The sequence below is a fragment of the Bubalus kerabau genome, chromosome 19 (assembly GCF_029407905.1).
Source record: "Bubalus kerabau isolate K-KA32 ecotype Philippines breed swamp buffalo chromosome 19, PCC_UOA_SB_1v2, whole genome shotgun sequence".
NCBI classification, from domain to species: domain Eukaryota; kingdom Metazoa; phylum Chordata; class Mammalia; order Artiodactyla; family Bovidae; genus Bubalus; species Bubalus kerabau.
In genome coordinates, this window is record NC_073642.1 from 32,259,870 (window position 1) to 32,283,278 (window position 23,409).

Consider the following 23,409-nt stretch of genomic DNA (forward strand, 5'->3'; position numbering starts at 1 on the left):
TTCTCTGATGATTAACAATGCTGACAGTCTTTTCATGTGCTTGTTGGCCATCTGTATGTCTTTTTTAAGAAAAATGTCCTTTCACGTCTTCTGTCCATTTTTTAATATGTTTTTTTTTTTTTTGACATTTAGTTGTATGAGCTAGTTATATATTTTGGATATTAACCCCTTATCAGTCATATGAATTGCAAAACTTTTCTCCCATTCAAAAGGTTGTCTTTTTATTTTGTCAATGGTTTCCATTGCTGTGCAAAAGCTTTTAAGTTTAATTAGATCTTATTTGCTTATTTTTGTTTTTATTTTCTTTGCATCAGGAGTCAGATCCCCAATATATTAGAATTATGTCAGAGTATTCTGCTTGTTTTCTTCTAGGAGTTTGATGGTTTTGGGTTTCACATTTAGAACAGGTCTTTAATTCATTTTGAGTTTTTTGCATATTATGTGAAAAAATGCTCTAATTTCATTCTTTAACATGCAGCTGTCCAGTTTTCACCACATCATTTATTTAAGAGACTGTTTTTTCACCCTTGAACATTCGTGCTTCTTTTATAGTAGATTAATTGACCAGAAGTGTATGGGTTGACTTTTGTTTCATTGAGCAGATCTGTTTTTGCAGCAGTGACACAGTGTTTTGTTTACTGTAACTGGCAGTTTTGTAGCTCACTGTTTGGCCTTACCTGTTTGTAATTTTTAGTTTTCTTGTAATTGATTTCTAGTTTCATGGAGCTGTGGTTGGAAAAGATGCTTGATATGATTTCAGTTTTCTTAAATTTTATTTTATGGCCTAGCAGGCAATCTATCCTGGAGAATGTTCCATGTGCACTTTAAAAGAATGTGTACTCTGCTGCTTTTGGATGGACTCTTAAATATATCTGTTAAGTCCACATGGTCTATGTATCATTTAAGGCTAGTGTTTCCTTATTGATTTTTGGTCTGGATGAACTGTCCATCGATGTAAGTGGGATATTAAAGTTTCCGACTATTATTGTGGTATTGTCAATTTCTCCCTATATGTCTTTAATTTTTATTTATTTTAAAATTTTTGGCTGCTCTGGGTCCTAGTTGTGATGAATGGGCTTCTCATTGTGGTGCCTTTTTTTTTTTTCCTGTTGTGAAGCATGGGCTCTCGGGTATGTGGGCTTCAGTAGTTGCGGCACACAGGCTCAGTGTTGGGGTTCATGGGCTTAGTTGCTCATGGGATGGGGATCTTCTCAGACCAGGGATCAAACCTATACCCTCTGTCCTGGCAGGTGAATTCTTAATCAATGGACCATCAGGGAAGCCCCCCTTTAATATTTGCTTTATGTATTTAGGAGCTACTACGTTTGGTGCGCATATACTTACAATTGTTACATCTTCTTGGATTGATCCTTGATCAGTGTAATAGTCCTCTGTCTCTGATTACAGTCTGTTTTATTTATTTATTTATTTATTTTTTACAGTCTGTTTTAAAGTCTATTTTGTTTAATATGAGTATTTCTACCTCATTTATCTTTTGATTTCCATTTGCATGGAAGACCTTTATCCAACTTCTCACTTACACTCTGTGTGTATTTTTAGATCTGAAGTGAGTTTCTTGTAAACAGTATATATGTGGGTTTTATTTCTGTATCCATGCAGCCACTCTATTGCCATTTTGTCAGTTGATTTAGGCTTTAAGTTTTGATATGTTATGTTTTTGTTTTCATTCCTCTCTTTAAGTATTTTCAAAGCTCCCTTGTGATTTATTCCTTAAACCATTTGTTGTTTATGAGTGTTTTGTTTAATTTCCACAAATCTGTGAGTCTTCTAGTTTTATTTCTATTATTGATTTCTTACTTCATGCTGTTATGGTCAGAGAAGAGATTTTGTATGATGTCTAGTCTACTGAGACTTAACTACTGGCCTAACATGTATTCTACCTGGGAAAATGTCACATGTACGCTTAAGAAGAATGTGTACTTTGCTTTGGGGTAGAATATTCTGGAGGGGCATTATTCTGCCTACCACAGTGGGCCTATTCATTCATAATTCATTTATTCAACAAATATTTTGAGGACCTATTTTGTGGCAAGCACTTTTATAGGCACTAGGATTCAGTAGTAAAATCTATGTTCTTTTTCTCATAAAGCTTACTTTTTAGTACAGGAGATACAATGAACAAATAAATATAGTATGTCAGGTGTGCTAAGTGCTATAAAGGAGCAGCCGATACGTAGGGAATGAAGATGTCGGTGATGAATGAAGATGTGTGTGATGCTATTTTATACAGAGTGGTTGTGGAAGTCCTTTCTAAAGTGTTATGTAAACAGAATTCTACAGAAAGTGAGGAAGGAAACCATGTGGATACCTGGAATAAGGGTGTTTTAGGGAGAGGAGTATCAAGTCCCAAGGCCTGGAGCCAGGAGCATGCATGACATATTCAAGAAAGAGCAATAAGGCCAGTGTGGCTATACCTGGTTGAGCAAGCAGAAGAACAATGGTGGAAGAGGTCAGAGAAGAAACAGGAAAAAGATCAGGTAGGGGCTTGCAGACCATTGTAAGGACATTATAAGGGTTTACCTGCATGAGACAGAAAGTCATTGTAAAGTTTTGAGCAGAGGGGTGATGCAGTATGACTTTGGCTTAAAAATAATCACTAGAGATAATTGGTTAAAGTTTTTAGAAGAGCCAAGGCGGAAGCAGAGAGGCCAATTAGGAGACTGTTTCAATCATCTAAGTAAGAAATCATGGTGGATGAACCAGGATGGTAGCCATGGATGTGGTAAGAAGTGAGTAGATTCTGAAAATCTTCAGAAAGGAAAGGCAAAATGATTTCCTGATAGATTGGACATAAATATGAGAAAAAGAGGAGTGCAAAATGGATCAGTGATTTTCAGCGAATGTGGCAGCTATTTACAGAGACAGGGAAGACAGTGGATAGAGAATGTCTGGGGAGGACAATGAGGAGCTTAGCTGTAAACATGTTAAATTCAAGGTGCCTGTATAGAACAGTCTTATGGACTCTGTGAGAGAGGGAGAGGGTGGGAAGATTTGGGAGAATGGCATTGAAACATGTAAAATATCATGTATGAAACGAGTTACCAGTCCAGGTCTAATGCACGATACTGGATGCTTGGGGCTGGTGCACTGGGACGACCCAGAGGGATGGAATGGGGAGGGAGGAGGGAGGAGGGTTCAGGATGGGGAACACATGTATACCTGTGGTGGATTCATTTTGATATTTGGCAAAACTAATACAATTATGTAAAGTTTAAAAATAAAATAAAATTAAAAAAAAATAAATTCAAGGTGCCTATTAAACATAAGTGAAGATAGTGGGTTGGAATAAAATGAGCTTCCCAAGGGTAGGGAATTCTGTATATCGTATCCCTAAGGCTTAGAACAGTATCTGACATAGAGTGGCCACTCAGTAGACATTTGTTGAATAAGTGAATAAATATACAAGTCTGAATTCAGATGAATGATCTGGGCTTGAGATATTTGGGAGTCATCAACACACAGATGGCATATAATGCCAGCTTATCTGGTGAGTGAACATAAATTAGCCTGAGAATTGAGCTGTAGGGCATTCCAACATGTAGAAGTTGGGAAGATGAGACTAAATCAGCAAAGAAAACTGAAAAACAGACACCAGTCAAGTAGGAGGAAAAGCAAGGAAGTGTGATGTTCTAGAAGCAAAGTGAAGACAGTGTCAAGGAGAAGGAAGTAATAAATAAAAAAGTTTAATTAAAAATAAGGACTAAGAAAGGTAAAATTTATAGAAATGACTATTAAATACTATTTTTAGATTATAAAAACTAACTGAATATGTTCAGGATGGGAAGAGGGACAGGTGACTGGAATATAGTTTTCAACTATAAGTGGGGGGAAAAGACTTAGCATATTAGTTGTATAGAAATGAAGAAACAGTCTTGCCTGATTACCAACAAATATGATTCCGTTTTGACTGAGCTAACAGGAGTACAGCATATGCGACAAGGAAGGTTTAACCGGTTGCACTGCACTCAACAACCGCTCTGGGAGCACTGGTTCTAGCACTGGGTGCAGCACCACGTTCAGGACACTGGTGCATCATGAAGTTCCCAAGGAAAGTGATTTCTGTGGTAAAAATACATGAAACAATGTCATCTGAGGAAAATCGGAAGGAAGTGGGAAATTCATTTCAGAACTGGGGGCTATAAAGGTTATCTTCAAAGTGAAGAGGTATTACACTGTTATTTATGATCCCAGAGGAGAGATGTTACCCAAAAGTAGATATTAAACTTACAGAAAATTTTCTAACAATTAGAACACTCAAGTGTTAAATGGGCTGTTGATGAGGTAGTACTTTCTTAACGATTCTGCAATAAGCAGAGGAACACATTCACTGAAGTGGCAGAGGGCTGTGGCATCAGAACTCGGCTGGGCATTGGACAGGATGATGTCTTAGATTCTGTTCAGTTCTGGGATGTTATAACAGAGGTGAATCTACTTTGAAAATTATAGTCTCCCCTCTCTCCCACACACTATGTTATGTATATGCTACAGGGAGAAAATAACTTGTTTAATGTACATCTAATTTGGAGCCCTGTAGAAGGGAATGAGGATGACTTAGTGGAGATATGAGAGCAAGAGAAAACTCAAAGTGGAAAAGATACATGTGTAAATGCTATAAGATTGTCTGGACATTTGGTTAGAGAAGAGGAAAAATATATGAGCAATTAAAGAGTGAGAATATTAGATAGGGGAGACTGGTTTATACTTGGGAAGAGTTTCATCTGGTTATGAATTTCAGTTTCATTCAAAGAGGAACTTTTGAGAAGGAAACCCTTTTGGGAAGAGAAGTGCCAAACGATGAAAACAGATAGGTAGCCATTCTTGTGGTTTTGGATCAACAAACTAAAACACACTGGAGTAAGGGTGAGACCAGGAGGACACCAGCGAGAATGGAAGGTAAAGGGGGAGGCCCATCAGAAGAAATTTTAGTCTCTGGCAGAGGTCTGAATGGAGGCCCGAGAAAGTTCAAAATAAAATGGTGATAAGCTCAGGACAGTCTGGGGACAACCAAAGATAAATGGAGAAAGGGCAGGGAGGAGCCCAAGAGGTGAGAAGGTGGTAGGCTCCGGATGACAGACAACAGCATATGGTCCTAGATCTTGGAACTATACGCTAGGGTTGCTGTGCAAGAGTGCTTCTCAGAGGGGACAGTTCTGACCTCTCTATCTTCAGTTCTCATAGTGACTATAAACACAAAAGGGTCCTGTGCTGATTTTGGCTAGTTTAGTTCGCATTTTGCGCTTCTCTAATCTTTAGTATTTAACAGTTAGGCTGAAGGAGCTCTGTCAGAGGCTCTGCTGTGTTGCCAAAAGAAAGAAATTATTTCTTCTGGGTGAGTAATTGGGAGGGGACAATGTCATATCTGGGTTGCATGATGTGGTACACTCCTAACCGATCTTTCCTGCTTCCACTCTCTCCCCTATAATTCATTCTACACAGAGTAAAAATCCATTACTTTTAAAACAATCAGATCGTGCTGCTCTCTTGCTTAAAATCCTCCAGTGGTTTCCTACCACACTTGGAATAAAAGCCAAATTTTCACTCTCTGTTCTCATCTCTTGGCCCTTACTCTCTGACTTCATCTAGCACATTCTTGCTCATCAAATTCCAGCACACCGCCTTCTCTGCCTCTGGTACACACCCACTTCAGATGTTGAGAGTCATCAACTTCCTGTTCTGCTCAACTTGAATACTCTTCCCTTCAGTCTTTACAGAGTTGGCTCCTTCTTAGCTTCAGTATCACCTTCCCAGAGGAGCCTCCCCTGACCACTCCATCTACCCAAGTCACTCTGCTGTGCTACTCTGCTCTATTTTCTCGTATCACTATCACTAGCTGAAATTATCTTACTCATTCACTGGTTTGTCATCTTTTTCTCCCGTTAGACTGCAAGCTCGACAGAGTGAGTATTTTGTTCACCACTGGATCCCTAATACCTTGATAAATGTCTGGCACATAAATGGTCAGTAAATCAGATCAGGTCAGTCGCTCATTCGTGTCCAACTCTTTGCAACCCCATGAATCACAGCACGCCAGGCCTCCCCATCACCAACTCCCGGAGTTCACCCAGACTCACGTCCATTGAGTCAGTGATGCCATCCAGACGTCTCATCCTCTGTCGTCCCCTTTTCCTCCTGCCCCCAATCCCTCCCAGCATCAGACTCTTTTCCAATGAGTCAACTCTTCGCATGAGGTGGCCAAAGTACTGGAGTTTCAGCTTTAGCATCATTCCTTCCAAAGAAATCCCAGGGCTGATCTCTTTCAGAATGGACTGGTTGGATCTCCTTGCAGTCCAAGGGACTCTCAAGAGTCTTCTCCAACACCACAGGTCAAAAGCATCAATTCTTCGGCGCTCAGCCTTCTTCACAGTCCAACTCTCACATCCATACATGACCACAGGAAAAACCATAGCCTTGACTAGACGGACCTTTGTTGGCAAAGTAATGTCTCTGCTTTTGGATATGCTATGTAGGTTGGTCATAACTTTCCTTCCACGGAGTAAGCGTCTTTTAATTTCATGGCTGCAGTCACCATCTGCAGTGATTTTGGAGCCCAGAAAAATAAAGTCTGACACTGTTTCCACTGTTTCCCCATCTATTTCCCATGAAGTGGTGGGACTGGATGCCATGATCTTCGTTTTCTGAATGTTGAGCTTTAAGCCAACTTTTTCACTCTCCACTTTCACTTTCATCAAGAGGCTTTTTAATTCCTCTTCAGTTTCTGCCATAAGGGTGGTGTCATCTGCATATCTGAGGTGATTGATATTTCTCCCGGCAATCTTGATTCCAGCTTGTGTTTCTTCCAGTCCAGTGTTTCTCATGATGTACTCTGCATAGAAGTTAAATAAGCAGGGTGACAATATACAGCCTTGACATATTCCTTTTCCTATTTGGAACCAGTCTGTTGTTCCATGTCCAGTTCTAACTGTTGCTTCCTGACCTGCATACACATTTCTCAAGAGGCAGATCAGGTGGTCTGGTATTCCCATCTCTTTCAGAATTTTCCACATTTTATTGTGATCCACACAGTCAAAGGCTTTGGCATAGTCAATAAAGCAGAAATAGATGTTTTTCTGGAACTCTCTTGCTTTTTCCATGATCCAGCAGATGTTGGCAATTTGATCTCTGGTTCCTCTGCCTTTTCTAAAACCAGCTTGAACATCAGGAAGTTCACGGTTCACATATTGCTGAAGCCTGGCTTGGAGAATTTTGAGCATTACTTTACTAGCATGTGAGATGAGTGCAATTGTGCGGTAGTTTGAGCATTCTTTGGCATTGCCTTTCTTTGGGATTGGAATGAAAACTGACCTTTTCCAGTCCTGTGGCCACTGCTGAGTTTTCCACATTTGCTGGCATATTGAGTGCAGCACTTTCACAGCATCATCTTTCAGGATTTGGAATAGCTCAACTGGAATTCCATCACCTCCACTAGCTTTGTTCATAGTGATGCTTTCTAAGGCCCACTTGACTTCACATTCCAGGATGTCTGGCTCTAGGTCAGTGATCACACATTGTGATTATCTGGGTCGTGAAGATCCTTTTTGTACAGTTCTTCTGTGTATTCTTGCCACCTCTTCTTAATATCTTCTGCTTCTGTTAGGTCCATACCATTTCTGTCCTTTATTGAGCCCATCTTTGCATGAAATGTTCCTTTGGTGTCTCTGATTTTCTTGAAGAGATCTCTAGTCTTTCCCATTCTGTTGTTTTCCTCTATTTCTTTGCATTGATCACTGAGGAAGGCTTTCTTATCTCTTCTTGGTCAGTAAATAGCAATTAATAAAGATTTGCTAAAGCAATGGAGGAGAGAGAGACAGAGACAGAGAGTGGGAGAGAACTGGTTTTAGCAAGGTATACCCAAGGCATGAAGGACTTGTTTGTCTCCTTCTTACCTTATGGGGAGAACGTGAGACATGGGCAACTCTTCTTTAGATGTTAAGAATGGGTGCAGGAAATGGAGCCCTGGTGTCGGTCCTTAGTACACACTGGTATTTACTAACACTGCCAGTCATGGCTATTTCCCAGCTTCTTATTTTGTTTCTAGCCCAGGTGCTAGGTGCCCAAAGGGGAGCTGCTAGGATATTTAGTCTCTCTCCTTAAGGGAATCTTTACATTTGAAGACATACTCAGGACAAAGATATAGTGAATTAGAAGTAGACAGATATGAAGTCATAGGTATAAATAATAGGGGCCTTCTCACATTTCTGAAGGAATAATTTTTTAATTTTTATTTTTATTCAATTATATAGGATAGGATTGGATTGCAAAAGACAGAAGTTAAAAATAAGAAAAGTTTGGGGTCCTAAAATCTGTTCATATGACTAGAATCATGAGAAGCATAAGGTAATCAGGAGGAAAAAGAGCCAACTTTGGATGAAAGCCAATGAGCTTAGAATCTGACATATTAAATATCAGTTCCTGGAAGAAACTGCAAGTAGGAATTCCAAGAGGAAATGTCTATCAGGGCCTTGTTTATGAATACAGTTTATGCCTTAATTTTACTTGCTTCTGGCTTAACTTACTTTTCCCTATTATCTTTTATTATAATTCTTTAATTTTTTAAAATTATTTTTTAAAATTTTAATTGGAGGCTAATTACTTTACAATATTGTGGTGGTTTTTGCCATACATTTACATGAATCAGCCATGCGTGTACATGTGTTCCCCATCCTGACCCTCCCTCCGACCTGCCTCCCCATCCCATCCCTCAGGGTCATCCCAGTGCACCAGCCCTGAGCACCCTGCCTCATGCATCAAACCTGGACTGGCGATCTATTTCACATATGAATAAAAAGACACACATACTCTGTAACCCAACTCAATTCTTTTTGGAACAGGTTGGGGTATAATAAATGCATATATAAAAGCTACCTTGGGCAGGAGGTCAGGCTGACAAACATGTTAGTCCTTGTCTGCCCCCTTCCTTGTCCCACTCTTTGAAGAAGAATTAGCAAAATTCATGTTTATAATGTGAGGAAACAGGCATTGAGAAGCTAAAGAATCTGTCACTTGTCACAGAGCTCGGAGAGCAGGACCAGCATTCATATTTCTCTGACTCCCAAACCCATGCTCTTCAACGCAACTCGATAAAAGGATCTTCCTCTTGAGATCCTGCTCCCCAGAGTCCTAGAATCAGTGTGGGTTCAGCTGCAAGTGTATCCCAGACTGATTCTGCTATGCTAAGTCTGGTGAGCCTGCACACATACTGACAGACTTCCTTCATCATGTCCTATCCCCTCTGGGAGTCGTGGCCAGTGAAGGCTGCCCCTAAATGCTGGCCCTGTGGGTCAGGCCAAGACAGCCCCCTTTTTCTGGGATAGTGCCTAGCACACAGTAGACACACAGTGTGAATCATAGCAATGAAGCGATAATCCTTCTGTCCTTACAAGTCAACTACTGCTTTATTACCAGCTGGGATAAATCTCTTAGAAATCTCTCTACTAACATTTGCTTAATTGTGAATATAGAGACAGTCCAGAGATTCCTGTATTCTTCTCACTTTCCAAACCTGAAGGATGGGGATGGTCACTCTTCCTTGTAAGTCTAGAGGCTGTAATGACCCCCTGGACAGTGTGAGGATTGCTGGGAGATAACTCAAGAGGTGCCCTTCACCTGGGGCACGTAAATGGTGTTCAACGAATGTTATTTCCTTTAGTTCCACTTGCTTAATTCTATTGTATTTACTTCAATTCCCATCCCCCAATACTAACAAGCCTTTTTTTCTGAGGACAGTGGCTAAAGATACCAAGAGAAGGGTGATAATAGAGAGCATGAGAGTTCAAGGAGGCAAGAGTACAGATGAAAACAGGACACTGGGGAACACTGGTCTCCAGGGCAGGCTGGAATGTGGCAGCCTGTATGTTTCAAACATGGCCACAGCAGTATTTCTGGTATCATATGCTCTTCTAGAACGTTTATATTCCCCACAAAGAGATGGAAGTCTATTTCTCTTCCCTTTGAAGCCGGGTGGGACTCTGTCGCCACTTTGCTAAAGAGAACTCAGTGGTGGGATACTGCATGACCCCTGACCTAGGTCATAAAACATGACATGGTTTCTACTTGGCTCTCTCCTTTGTCAGGATGCTCCTCCTTCGAAGCTGTCACCATGCTGTGAGGAAGCCCAAGTTGGCCTGTGCAGAGAGACCACAGGGAAAGGCCCCTAGCAAACAGTGAGCAGGAGAGTGCAGAGAGGAGAGGACGCAGGCGAGAGCGGACGTGTGTGAACAGGCACAAAGATGACTCCAACCTCCCAACTGAGGCCCAGACCCTGTGAAACAAAGAAAGCCATTCTCCCTGCGTCTGATGGAATTCCTGACACAAAGAATCTGTGAGATGGATAGACTGTTGTCTCGTGTCAGTAAGTTTTGGGGTAATCTATTACACAGCCACAGTAACTGGAACAAGAAGAAAAACAAAGGAGAGTGTGTGGAAGGGTGAGGCTGGAGAAGAGTGGGGTTAGGACAGTCTGAACGTTGCCAAGTAGTAAGCGAGACTAGTACTAGAAGGCGGCGTTAGGGGACACATCACAGCTTGGTATAAGGAGAGGCTTTTAAAGCGTTAAAACTGCCCAATGCCTGAATAGGCTCCCCCAGTCCCCTGTCAATGAAGATACTCGAATATAAACTGAGAAAGGTTATTGAAGAGATTCAAATCTGAACCAAAGACTGGGGTCAGGTGACTGTAAGGTTCCTTCCAGTCGGTGGAACACGACAGCAGGTTAGAGCTGGCTCACAAGGAAGACAGATGAGACAGAGGTGACATCTGGAGTCTGATGCTTGGGACACCGGTGACACCATACATGAGGGACTGAAAAAGACTCTTCTTTTCCATTCCTCTTGTCTCTTGCCCAGACTTCCTGTGACCGCTCCCATACATTTTCACATGATAACTTCCAAATATGGTCCTAGTAGGTCACTGCCCCAATTAAAGGCTTTTAAAAAAGATTTATTTATTCACTTGGCGGCACGCGGGATTTTTAGCTGTAGCACGTGAACCCTTGTGTTCTGTTGTGTTAGTTGCTCAGTTGTGTCTGACTCTTTGCGACCCCATGCACTGTAGCCCGCCAGGCTCCTCTATCTGTGGGATTCTCCAAGGCAAGAATACTGGAGTGGGGTTGCCATTCCCTTCTCCACAGGATCTTCCCAACCCAGGGATCGAACCCAGGCCTCCCACATTGTGGGCAGATTCTTTACTGACTGAGTCACCAGGGAAGTCCTAGTTGTGAACTCTTAGTTGTGGCATATGGGATCTATTAATAGCTTCCTGACCAGGGACCAAACTTGGGCCCCCTGCATTGGGAATGTGGAGTCTTAACCACTGGACCACCAGGGAAATCCCCTGATCAAAGGATTTTAGTGACACCACCGTCCCCACCACAGTCAGTAGGTCATTTTATATATCACACAGTATTTTTATATTTATTATCTCACTTGAACATCATAACAGCCTGGGAGGTACTAAAACCACCACTACATACATCTCAAAATCCAGCTAAAGCACGTACTCGGTTCATTCTTCATATTTTTTTGCTTTGATGTTTTTGCTTATGCTATTTTCTTTGTCTAGGTTTTTCTCAACTCTAAATGTCCCAACCCTTTTTATCTTTCAAGGCCCAGATTAAATTTTAGTTGCTCTAGAAAACAGCTGATTCCTGCAACTAAGAGTGGTCTCTCCCTCGTCTCAACTCTGTCAATGACGACATGATAATCCAATATGTATCAAGCAATTACTATGTGCCAAGCAGCATGCCGAGTGCTTTCTCTATGTTATCGTCTATCTTCTGTATTGCTCTCTACCTTATACCATGGATATTTCTATACACCTCTTCTTTACTAGCTTACCAGCTCCTTGAGGATATGATCAATGTCTGAGTCATTTTTGTTTTCTCCCAAGTCTAGCACGGGGCCTGGCACAGAGCAAGCACTATATAAATATTTGTCTAATGAATGAATGAATAATTCAGGCAGGCAGAGTTAAAGTTTACCTTTGCTCGAACAAATGGTTTTCAAGCACCCTTAAACACTTGAGAAGCACTCATTTATATCCACATAATTAATGGGCTAAATTACAAATCATTCTTATCTTTTTAAGACCCAGGTTTCTAGGGACCTTGGCTAGAATCTGTTTTGTCAGTGTCGTTTACAGATGTAAAACTGGAAAACCACAAATACACATATTAACAGACTTCTTTTTGTGCAAAAATATTGTAGAATTCAGAACATTTTTTTTGCAACCAATCAGAATTAGCTAATTTTTATAAGTTTCTCTCTTTCATCTGTGCGGTCATAAAGACTGTAAACTCTTTCACTTTGAATCCCACTACTTCTTGGCCCACCTGCTATATGACTTTGCATAGTTATGAATTTAGAAATGATTGCTGACTCATTTAAAAACCTGTGTTGGTTGCAACGTGTAATTACTCATTATGGTTCTGATCCCATTAGTTCAGCTAAGGAGCCAGCACCTTAAGGGTGCCGCAGGGAGCCTCAGCCAATTATGGCAGTTGAGTCACTGCCCCAAGATTTGAAAACTATCCTCTTTTCTTTACTTCTTGTAGGCCCAAGAATGGAAAACTGACAACAGTAAAGGCTAAACAGGCATTTCAGAAAGTTGTATTACAGATTGTTGAAGTTTGTTGATGTGATCAAGAAATTATAGTTGGTGAAAAATTCCCATATTAAAATTCTGATGTATTCCTAATATAAAATCAATCCTTTTCACCCGAAGATTGCAATTTCAATTTTTACTAAAGAAATGGAAGTTATTGTCTAAAACCAAGGCCTGGTACAAAAATAATCAGTTAGTACTTCCCCCACCCACACTGAAGCAGAGATTAACAGAGTACATTCTGACACCTAAATTGTCTTTCACAAAACCTAGGAAAAAATTGGAAGATTAAGGGCACAATAGGAGGGAGAGCAAAGGCAGACCTGCTATAATCACCTCCACAAAGGCTGCCACTGGCAGACTGCAGAGTGTTTACTCAAAGCCCTGTGCTATCCATCAGTGTCCGTAATTATCTCAGGTCTGCCAGTTCACAAGAGGCAATTTTTGAAGGCTTCTCTGGCTCCCCTTTGTCTCTTATTCCTGTTGGTCACAAAAGGGCTTTGAGGACAAGCCTTGCTCGACACTCTGGCTCTGGCTGGCTTCTCCACACAGCCCAAACAAGAATTATGTGAATTACTCCGATAGAACAACTACCACGCTACCTTTCTCCCCAGGTATGAACGTGTGCCGAAACCCTGTTGAAGTGCTTTCAACAGGCCACTCTAGTTCACAATTTAGAAATACAATTTCTATGAAGATACGGAAGTAGTACAAAATGGTCTCTAACTATTAGAGGTAAACAAATCAGAAGAGACAGGAAAACTCCCTGTATTCCTGTAGCTTGACAGTGCTCAGGAAATGCTGGAAGACGGAAAGAAAAGAGGAAGAAAAGCAGTGAGAGATCATTCTTCTCTCTGTCTCAGAAGCAGATTATATTGATACTGCTAAGAATTTCTTAGTAGTATAAGAAATAAATTGAGTATAAATTGAGCCAGGGAACTACCTGGACCTGCTTTCGTAAGAAGGCTTACTAATAGAAATCTGCTGAGTAACTTGAGGTTGGGGAAGGAAATTATACTGGGAAAAAATAGATTAAGAATTCTTAAAAACTACTAGAAACATCACTTTGCTGACAAAGGTCCATATAGTCAAAGCTATGGTTTTTCCAGTAGTCATGTATGGATGTGGGAGTTGGACCCTAAAGAAGGTTGACTGCCAAAGAATTGATGTTTTCAAACTGTGGTGCTGGAGAAGACTCTTGAGAGTCCTCTGGACAGCAAGGAGATCAAACTAGTCAATCCTACAGGAAATAAACCTGGAATTTCAGTGTAAGAACTGGTGCTGAAGCTGAAGCTCCAATACTTTGGCCATCTGATGCAAAGAGCTGATTCATCGGAAAAGTCCCTGATGCTGGGAAAGATTTAAGGCAAAAAGAGAAGGGGGTGACAGAGGATGAGATAGTTGGATGGTATCACTGACTCAATGGACATGAGTTTGAGCAAACTCAGAGAGATAGTGAAGGACAGGGAAGTCTGGTGTGCTGCAGTTCATGGGATTGCAGAGTCAGACATGACTTAGTGATTGAACAACAAAAAACTACTAAGGGTTAATCACTGACTTATTTAAAATCCAGTTGTATATGTACATATAAATAATTATACTTCATTTTATGAGCATACACACAACACACACGTGTGTGTGTGCATGCTAAGTTGCTTCAGTTGTGTCAGACACTTTGCGACCCCATGGGCTGTAGCCTGCCAAGCTCCCCTGTCCATGGGATTTTCCAGGCAAGAATACTGGGATGGGTTGGCATGCCCTCCCCTTCAGGGGATCCTCCTGACCCAGGGATCGAACCCTCATCTCCTTTTCTCCTGCACTGGCAGGCAGGTTCTTCACCAGCTGTGCCACCTGGGAAGCCCATACACACAGACACACACATATGGACTACTGTTTCATATATAAACTTCACACACACACCTACATGCACACACACTCACACTTTGGTCTGCTTGGATAATCTTAGGCATGTCTAGAATCACGGAAAATGGTGGTGTATATCCTATAATTTGGAGACCATCTCGTCTACCGCTCAAAAATTTCATCAGAAACCTGGGAGTCATTCTGGAGTCCTCATTTCCTTTTATGCTCCCATGTTACCAAGCTTTATGTCATCTCACTTACATTTATTCTGTGTCCTCACTGTATCTGTTCCTCTCTGTTTTCACTGTCTCCACAGGTCCTCAACATTTAAAAAGCCTACTCCTAAGGCGAGGGTGGGATGATTTGAGAGAATAGCACTGAAACATGTATATTATCATATGTGAAACAGATGGCCAGTCCAGGTTTGATGCATGAGGGTGCTCGGAGCTGGTGCACTGGGATGACCCTGAGGGATGGGATGGGGAAGGAAGGGGGAGCGGGCTTCAGGATGGGGAACACATATATACACATGGCTGATTCATGTCAATGTATGGCAAAACCACTACAATACTGTAAAGTAATTAGCATCCAATTGAAATGAATAAATTTTAAAAAATAAAATAAAAAGCCTACTCCTTTTAGTGGGCTCAAGCCTACTAGACTCAAGCCATTCCAGCCATTCCTATACTTTTCAGGAGTGATCATCCTATACTGGAAATGTGAACATTTATGGAGCTCACTGAATATCTAATCTCCTGCCACCCTTCACAGTCACCCTATTATAAACCACATCAAACTGAACATGAGACAATGTCTTCTATATCCATAACTCTTAGTTTGGGTTGTCCCCCAAACGGACCCTGAAACAAAGATATGATTGTATGATGTTTACCTGTGAGGAAGTAGAGAAGGAAAAGAGGGCAGGGAGAAAAGTCAATCAAGTATGTGTTAATGAACAGGTTACCACTCTCCAAGGGGCCCTTTGGAGAGATTGTAAGGAACACACTTCAGGATTGTCCCCTTGAGGGTTGGTGGAGCTGGGATATTATCCACCAATTTATTGTTGGAGAGTGATTCCTGGGTGTTAATTCTCCTGTACTTCTAGCAAACAGCTACTTGTCCAGAGAATATCCCCAGGTAGTGAAATACAGGAAGTCACTGGCAGGTGACCGCCTAATAGGCCTCAGGTACCAATAACACCTGGGATATCATGCAGTACCCTTATGCCCTTTCTCCCAAATGAATTCTTTCCTCCACTTGTCTTCTGGATCCTTTACGAATTAGTCACTGAAGCCCTTCTTGACCTCCTCTGGAAGGGCTTTATTTCTTTTTCTGCGCACCCTCTCTTCTGCTGCAGCTATTACATTGTAGCTATTAATTCACAAGTCTGACCCTCTGACAGACTCTGGGTTCCCTGAGGAGCTTCAGTACTTAGCTTGGAGTCTTATGCCAGCAAATTTGGAAAATTCAGCAGTGGCCACAGGACTGGAAAAGGTCAGTTTTCATTCCAATCCCAAAGAAAGGCAATGCCAAAGAATGCTCAAACTACCACACAATTGCATTCATCTCACACGTGAGTAAAGTAATGCTCAACATTCTCCAAGCCAGGCTTCAGCAATATGTGAACCGTGAACTTCCTGATGTTCAAGCTGGTTTTAGAAAAGGCAGAGGAACCAGAGACCAAATTGTCAACATCCGCTGGATCATGGCAAAAGCAAGACAGTTCCAGAAAAACATCTATTTCTGCTTTATTGACTATGCCAAAGCCTTTGACTGTGTGAATCACAATCAACTGTGGAAAATTCTGAAAGAGATGGGAATACTAGACCACCTGATCTGCCTCTTGAGAAATTTGTATGCAGGTCAGGAAGCAACGGTTAGAATTGGACATGGAACAACAGACTGGTTCCAAATAGGAAAAGGAGTACGTCAAGGCTGTATATTGTCACCCTGCTTATTTAACTTATATGCAGAGTACATCATGAGAAACACTGGGCTGGAGGAAGCACAAGCTGGAATCAAGATTGCCGGGAGAAATATCAATAACCTCAGATATGCAGATGACACCACCCTTATGGCAGAAAGTGAAGAGGAACTAAAAAGCCTCTTGATGAAAGTGAAAGAGGAGAGTGAAAAAGTTGGCTTAAAGCTCAACATTCAGAAAACGAAGATCATGGCATCCGGTCCCACCACTTCATGGGAAATAGATGGGGAAACAGTGGAAACAGTGTCAGACTTTATTTTTCTGGGCTCCAAAATCACTGCAGATGGTGACTGCAGCCATGAAATTAAAAGACGCTTACTCCTTGGAAGGAAAGTTATGACCAACCTAGATAGCATATCCAAAAGCAGAGACATTACTTTGCCAACAAAGGTTCGTCTAGTCAAGGCTGTGGTTTTTCCTGTGGTCATGTATGGATGTGAGAGTTGGACTGTGAAGAAGGCTTAGTGCCAAAGAATTGATGCTTTTGACCTGTGGTGTTGGAGAAGACTCTTCAGAGTCCCTTGGACTGCAAGGAGATCCAACCAGTCCATTCTGAAAGAGATCAGCCCTGGGATTTCTTTGGAAGGAATGATGCTGAAGCTGAAACTCCAGTACTTTGGCCACCTCATGCAAAGAGTTGACTCACTGGAGAAGACTCTGATGCTTGGAGGGATTGGGGGCAGGAGGAGAAGGGGATGACAGAGGATGAGATGGCTGGATGGCATCACTGACTCGATGGACGTGAGTCTGGGTGAACTCTGGGAGTTGGTGACAGACAGGGAGGCCTGGCATGCTGCGATTCATGGGGTCGCAAAGAGTCGGACACGACTGAGCGACTGATCTGATCTGATCTGATCTGGTCCAGGGCAGATGTTCAGTCACTGTCTACTAGACAAGGACATGTTTGTGTGTGTTAAAGAGAAGAGGACACTGTCCTCCATATATGTAACTGAGAAAGTCTTCAAAGAAACACAATGTATGCTCCCATATTCTGAATAATATAAAGGCATGTGTGTAAGAGGGAACACCAGCAGAGGAACCTTGGGTCCTAATTAAAATTATTTTGGCTCAGCTGCTTTCCCTATGAGTGGCTATGAATGACCTTTAGGCTTCTTTCAAGTTCCACAGATTTCAAGTGACTGAATCCATGTGTAAGGGAACGCTGATGCCCACAAACTACACAACACCCCATATATGGAAATGTTTATGTGTGTGACATTCATTTGGATTCAAGGGAAGAGTACAGATGACAAAGACTTGAGATGCTGGCAGGTTTATGATGGCGTGTACACAAAAGAGCCAGTGTTGGAAGGGTCTTCTGGGTGAGAGGATCCCTTCCAGGGAGTGGCCAGGCTACTGCACAGAGCGAGTTGGGCAGCATGGCGGCCTCTAAGCTGGCAGGTGCCAATGCCCTGGATGGATCCCCGTTACTGCTGCTACTGGAACCTACCCGGGTCACAGACCTACAAATAGCCCCTTCCTGAGTTCTCATCAAATCCCTGGAAGGTAGGCTCTGGCTACATTTCTAGAGGGAACAGACTAAGTGTGATAGTGACTAAAGGCCGTGCTTGACTTCCTTGACACTAAGACAGTCTTAATCTTCCTGGAAATGTGACTGGGGCTGCAGGGACTGGGTAAGAATAAAGAAGAATAGGTGGCTATCAAGGTCCTATGTAGAACAGACCAACAAATGTTGAGGAAGTTAATTTCTGAAAACAAATTCTCTTTTAAGAATAGAGACATTAGCACTGTGGTACACTGAACATGGCTGTATAAGATTTGTTTATGTAATTAGACTTCATTAGCTTCAAATAGTTTCTTTCTTGATAAATCCCTACATATACCTATATGTATACACACATATATATACAGATATATATATATATCTATGGGGTTCTCTGGTAGCTCAGCTGGAGACCCGGGTTTGATTCCTGGGTAGGGAAGATCCCCTGGAGAAGGGATAGGCTACTCACTCCAGTAGTCTTGGGCTTCCCTGGTGGCTCAGAGGGTGAAGAATCTGCCTGCAATGCGGGAGACCTGGGTTCGATCCCTGGGTTGGGAAGATTCCCCTGGAGGAAGGCATGGCAACCTACTCCAGTATTCTTGCCTGGAGAATCCCTATGGACAAAGAGGAGCATAGCGGGCTACAGTCCATGGTGTCGCAAAGAGTCGGACATGACTGAGCAACTAAGCACAGCACAGCATATATATATATATATATATATATATATAATATAATTATATATATTATATATATATAATTGATATACAGTGCTATTTAGATTTTAATTGTAAGAAAATTATTTTACTGAATATCCTCAATATGTCTGAGGGATATGTCATATTCCTGTCAGAAACACTGAGTCACTATTGCAAATGATTCTTGGTAGGTGGGGAGAGAAAAGAACACGAGGTGGTTACTGTCTCTCTTAGAAAATCACTGCTTTTGAGGACAGTCCACAGGATGGGGTGGGGGGTTTAGAGAGTCAACCAGGCTACTAGTAGTTCCTGATACACTGGCTATAAGCATGCCCACGGGGCATGAGTGACTTCATGGAGTTATTGTCTTTGGATGGCTCCTCTCTTATTCATAGAGATACCTTGGAAGAAGGAACAAAGGGGAAAATAAAGAACCTAGCAGGCTGTAACTGAAAGCGTGTGATGGTCAGGGCACTGTGAGGCTGTGCCATGTTATACTGAGGATCTGACTTGATTGGTCTAGGCGATGTTACTGACCTCCTGACTCAAGAAAAATCACTTGATTCCTCTGGATCTCAGTGAAAGAGGGCCTGGATGGTCTCTTATAGACATTTTAGAAAAGTTAATGACACCAACAAGAAAAATAGGCTCCGATAGGAGCTTGTAGCCAGGGAAAATAAGAAACATTAGACAAGTCTAATAATAAGGACAGAGGTAGCACAAATATGAAAAGAGGCCAAGATGACCATGTACATCCCTATGAAATGACTCCAGAATGAGCAAAGTCCAAGAGATGTTTCAAAAGTGGAGTCCAGACTGACATCGAGTAGAGGCCTTACCTTCCGGTGACAGCAAAGCAGAGCGTGCACATTCCCTGTAAGAGTCCTGCGGCATGCTGCAGAAACACAGCCATCTTGGGATTCTCATCCACTGGGCCTTGCACCGAGAGGAAGCAGCCACAAAGCTTGTCGATCAGGCCGATGTTCACCACGTAGCTAGATGTGGGGACAAATATGTGTTACCAATGTGCATAGCCTGGTAACATCTTTCCCTTCAAAAAGTTTAAGTGAAAGTTGCTCAGTCGTGTCTGACTTTGTGACCCCATGGATGTAGCCTCCCAGGCTCCTCTGTCCCTGGAATTCTCTATGCCAGAACACTGGAGTGAGTAGTCGTTCCCCTCTCCAGGCATCTTCCCAACCCAGGGATTGAACCCAGGTCTCTCGCATTGCAGGCAGATTCTTTACTGGCTGAGCCACCAGGGAAGCCCTCACCTTCAAAGAGAAACCTTAATAAACATAGGCTTAGGCCTTTCTAACAAGCAAAGACAACACAGGTTTGAATACAACATCTTACGCAACTATTTCCTTAGATTTATCCCTGAATAATCAGTTATTTCTATGAATGGTTCTGTTTACTTCTGTTGGCTACTCTAATGCTATTTTCTTCAAGAAAGTGATTATCTGATCATTCTCACCAGTCTGCTGCTGCTGCTGCTGAGTCGCTTCAGTCGTGTCTGACTCTGTGCGACCCCATAGACTGCAGCCCACCAGGCTCCCCCATCTCTGGGATTCTCCAGGCAAGAGTACTGGAGTGGGCTGCCATTTCCTTCTCCAGTGCATGAAAGTGAAAAGTGAAAGTGAAGTCACACCAGTCTAGAGTCTGACAATAACTGAAATGATTTATAAGGATCTCTATACTCTTGAAAAGGAATACTTCATAAAGTACTAGGAGCTAAATTCACTAGAATGCAAAGATTCAGGATGATGCTACTTAGGCACTCTTGTTATAACCTAAACTTTCAATGCCACTGTAGATTCTCTACTTTTTAAAAACCTTATCACCATTAAAGAGTATAACAAGCAGCAAGAATCCAATTGCCCTCTGTTATGAAAAGTACCAGTTCTGAGAGTTGACAATATCACTTAAGAAGTTACTCTCATCTTTTCAGTCTATTAAACAGTTTTCTAGAACTGTTTATTAACCCAGATCAACAATAGTAGCTATTAGTCCACAAAGCAGAAATAATTGAAAATATCTGAAGACTATAAAGTACCTTGTAGATAAATCAGCCTTAGCTTAGAGATTTTATACCAATTCAGTGCTACTGCATTCCATATATGAAAAGTGAAGGACTCTGAATACAGCAGTTCTGAAAATCAACACATACAATCTTTCAGTGATATGTGCAAAGGAACTGATGCTTCTGCTTGTAAGTGCACTAAAATCCCTATCACTATTCATTTACTAATACACTTCTTTTGTAAAAGGAAGGAGAATCTGATGAATAATTCATGTTGGTAGCCTCTTTTAAGTTTACTATTTACAAGGCATAAAATAATGTTCCCTTTCTCTTTTTATGTTAGGAAATATATTCATCTGGTTGCTGAGCATCTCCCACAGTTTTAAAATTGGAAAATATGAAATGATGACCACCAGCCCTATTATCTTACAATAAAGGAAAATGACATATTGACATATTAAACCCTTGTCCCACAAGTTTCTGGATGACCATGGGCAAATTACCTTGCCCTTCTTAATCTGTTTTCTTTTTGATGTGACAGTGTTAGTAGAAGGTTCTTGTGATAAGTGACTGATAAGCTAATACATGCAAAGAACTTGATATATTTTATAATTAGTTTTATTGTTACTAGTAGTAATAATGGCAGTATTTTAAAAATAGATGCATGCATACTTACTAGTCGTAAATACAATGAAAAATTAACACAACATAAAATACCATTTCACAAATATTAGACTGATAAAAATCACTACGTATGTTAACATAAACACTGATAAGGATATGAGGAAATGGGACACCTATCCTTTACTAATGGGAAGTGTACTCTTTGGAGAACAATTTGATGTTACTTGGTAAAGTTGAACATGGATTTATCATAGGATTCAAAATTCTTACTGTAGGCATATGCACTTGAGAAACTCCCATACAGGTGCAAAAGAAGCTTATACAAGGATATTCACTGTATCATTGCTTGAAATAGTGAAAAAATAGAAACTACTGCCCTCAAATAGGTGTGCAAACTCGGTATTTATTCATTTAAAAAAATGTCTAGAGCAGTTAAAATGAATTAATCAGAATTATATGCATCAACATAAATAAATCTCAACATGTTATGTGAAAATAGAAACTGAAAGAATTGTATGATAGCATTTATGTAAATTTTAAACACATACAAAACCAGAAATGTTTATGTTTATTATATGAATATATATAAATATATATACACTATACACATATATATTACACATACCTATATACAAATAATATAAAAAGTGCATGGGAACTATATACACATACTCTAACTCTCTCAAGAGATAAATCACTATGTAAAGGAAAGGAATGTAGATGGGGAGTTAGCTGTACCTGCCACATTTGGTTTCTTACCAGTATGAAAAAAGATATAAGATAATATGGAAAAATGTTATCAGTTACTGAAAAATGATGTCAAGTTGGTACACAGGTATTGATAATTTTGTAAGGTATAGGTTGATACAGTACATAAACTCATCAGATCAGATCAGATGAGTCGCTCAGTCGTGTCCGACTCTTTGCGACCCCATGAATCGCAGCACTCCAGGCCTCCCTGTCCATCACCAACTCCCGGAGTTCACCCAGACTCACATCCATCGAGTCAGTGATGCCATCCAGCCATCTCATCCTCTGTCGTCCCCTTCTCCTCTTGCCCCTGATCCCTCCCAGCATCAGAGTCTTCTCCAATGAGTCAACTCTTTGCATGAGGTGGCCAAAGTACTGGAGTTTCAGCTTTAGCATCATTCCTTCCAAAGAACACCCAGGGCTGATCTCCTTCAGAATGAACTGGTTGGATCTCTTTGCAGTCCAAGGGACTCTCAAGAGTCTTCTCCAACACCACAGGTCAAAAGCATCAATTCTTTGGCACTAAGCCTTCTTCACAGTCCAACTCTCACATCCATACATGACCACAGGAAAAACCATAGCCTTGACTAGACAAACCTTTGTTGGCAAAGTAATGTCTCTGCTTTTGAATATGCTATGTAGGTTGGTCATAACTTTCCTTCCACGGAGTAAGAGTCTTTTCATTTCATGGCTGCAGTCACCATCTGTAGTGATTTTGGAGCCCAGAAAAATAAAGTTGACACTGTTTCCACTGTTTCCCCATCTATTTCCCATGAAGTGATGGGACCGGATGCCATGATCTTCGTTTTCTGAATGTTGAGCTTTAAGCCAACTTTTTCACTCTCCACTTTCACTTTCATCAAGAGGCTTTTTAGTTCCTCTTCACTTTCTGCCATAAGGGTGGTGTCATCTGCATATCTGAGGTTATTGATATTTCTCCCGGCAATCTTGATTCCAGCTTGTGCTTCTTCCAGCCCAGCGTTTCTCATGATGTACTCTGCATAGAAGTTAAATAAACAGGGTGACAATATACAGCCTTGACGTACTCCTTTTCCTATTTGGAACCAGTCTGTTGTTCCATGTCCAGTTCTAACTGTTGCTTCCTGACCTGCATACAAATTTCTCAAGAGGCAGATCAGGTGGTCTGGTATTCCCATCTCTTTCAGAATTTTCCACAGTTGATTGTGATCCACACAGTCAAAGGCTTTGGCATAGTCAATAAAGCAGAAATAGATGTTTTTCTGGAACTCTCTTGCTTTTTTCCATGATCCAGCGGATGTTGGCAATTTGATCTCTGGTTCCCCTGCGTTTTCTAAAACCAGCTTGAACATCAGGAAGTTAACGGTTCACA

General features: G+C 41.3%; 1 protein-coding gene across 9 annotated transcripts in view; it reads right to left on the bottom strand.

The window, feature by feature from the left end:
• Positions 1-23,409, bottom strand: part of SCAPER (S-phase cyclin A associated protein in the ER) — a 413,812-nt gene that overhangs the window by 50,726 nt on the left and 339,677 nt on the right. For 8 of the 9 annotated variants that reach the window (XM_055556199.1, XM_055556197.1, XM_055556200.1 and 5 more), the window contains one exon: positions 19,504-19,659. In XM_055556199.1, coding sequence (XP_055412174.1) covers positions 19,504-19,659 — 156 coding nt within the window. Of the gene's footprint in view, positions 1-18,336; positions 18,584-19,503; positions 19,660-23,409 lie in introns of those variants that run through there. The other variant, XM_055556201.1, reaches the window with a different exon arrangement.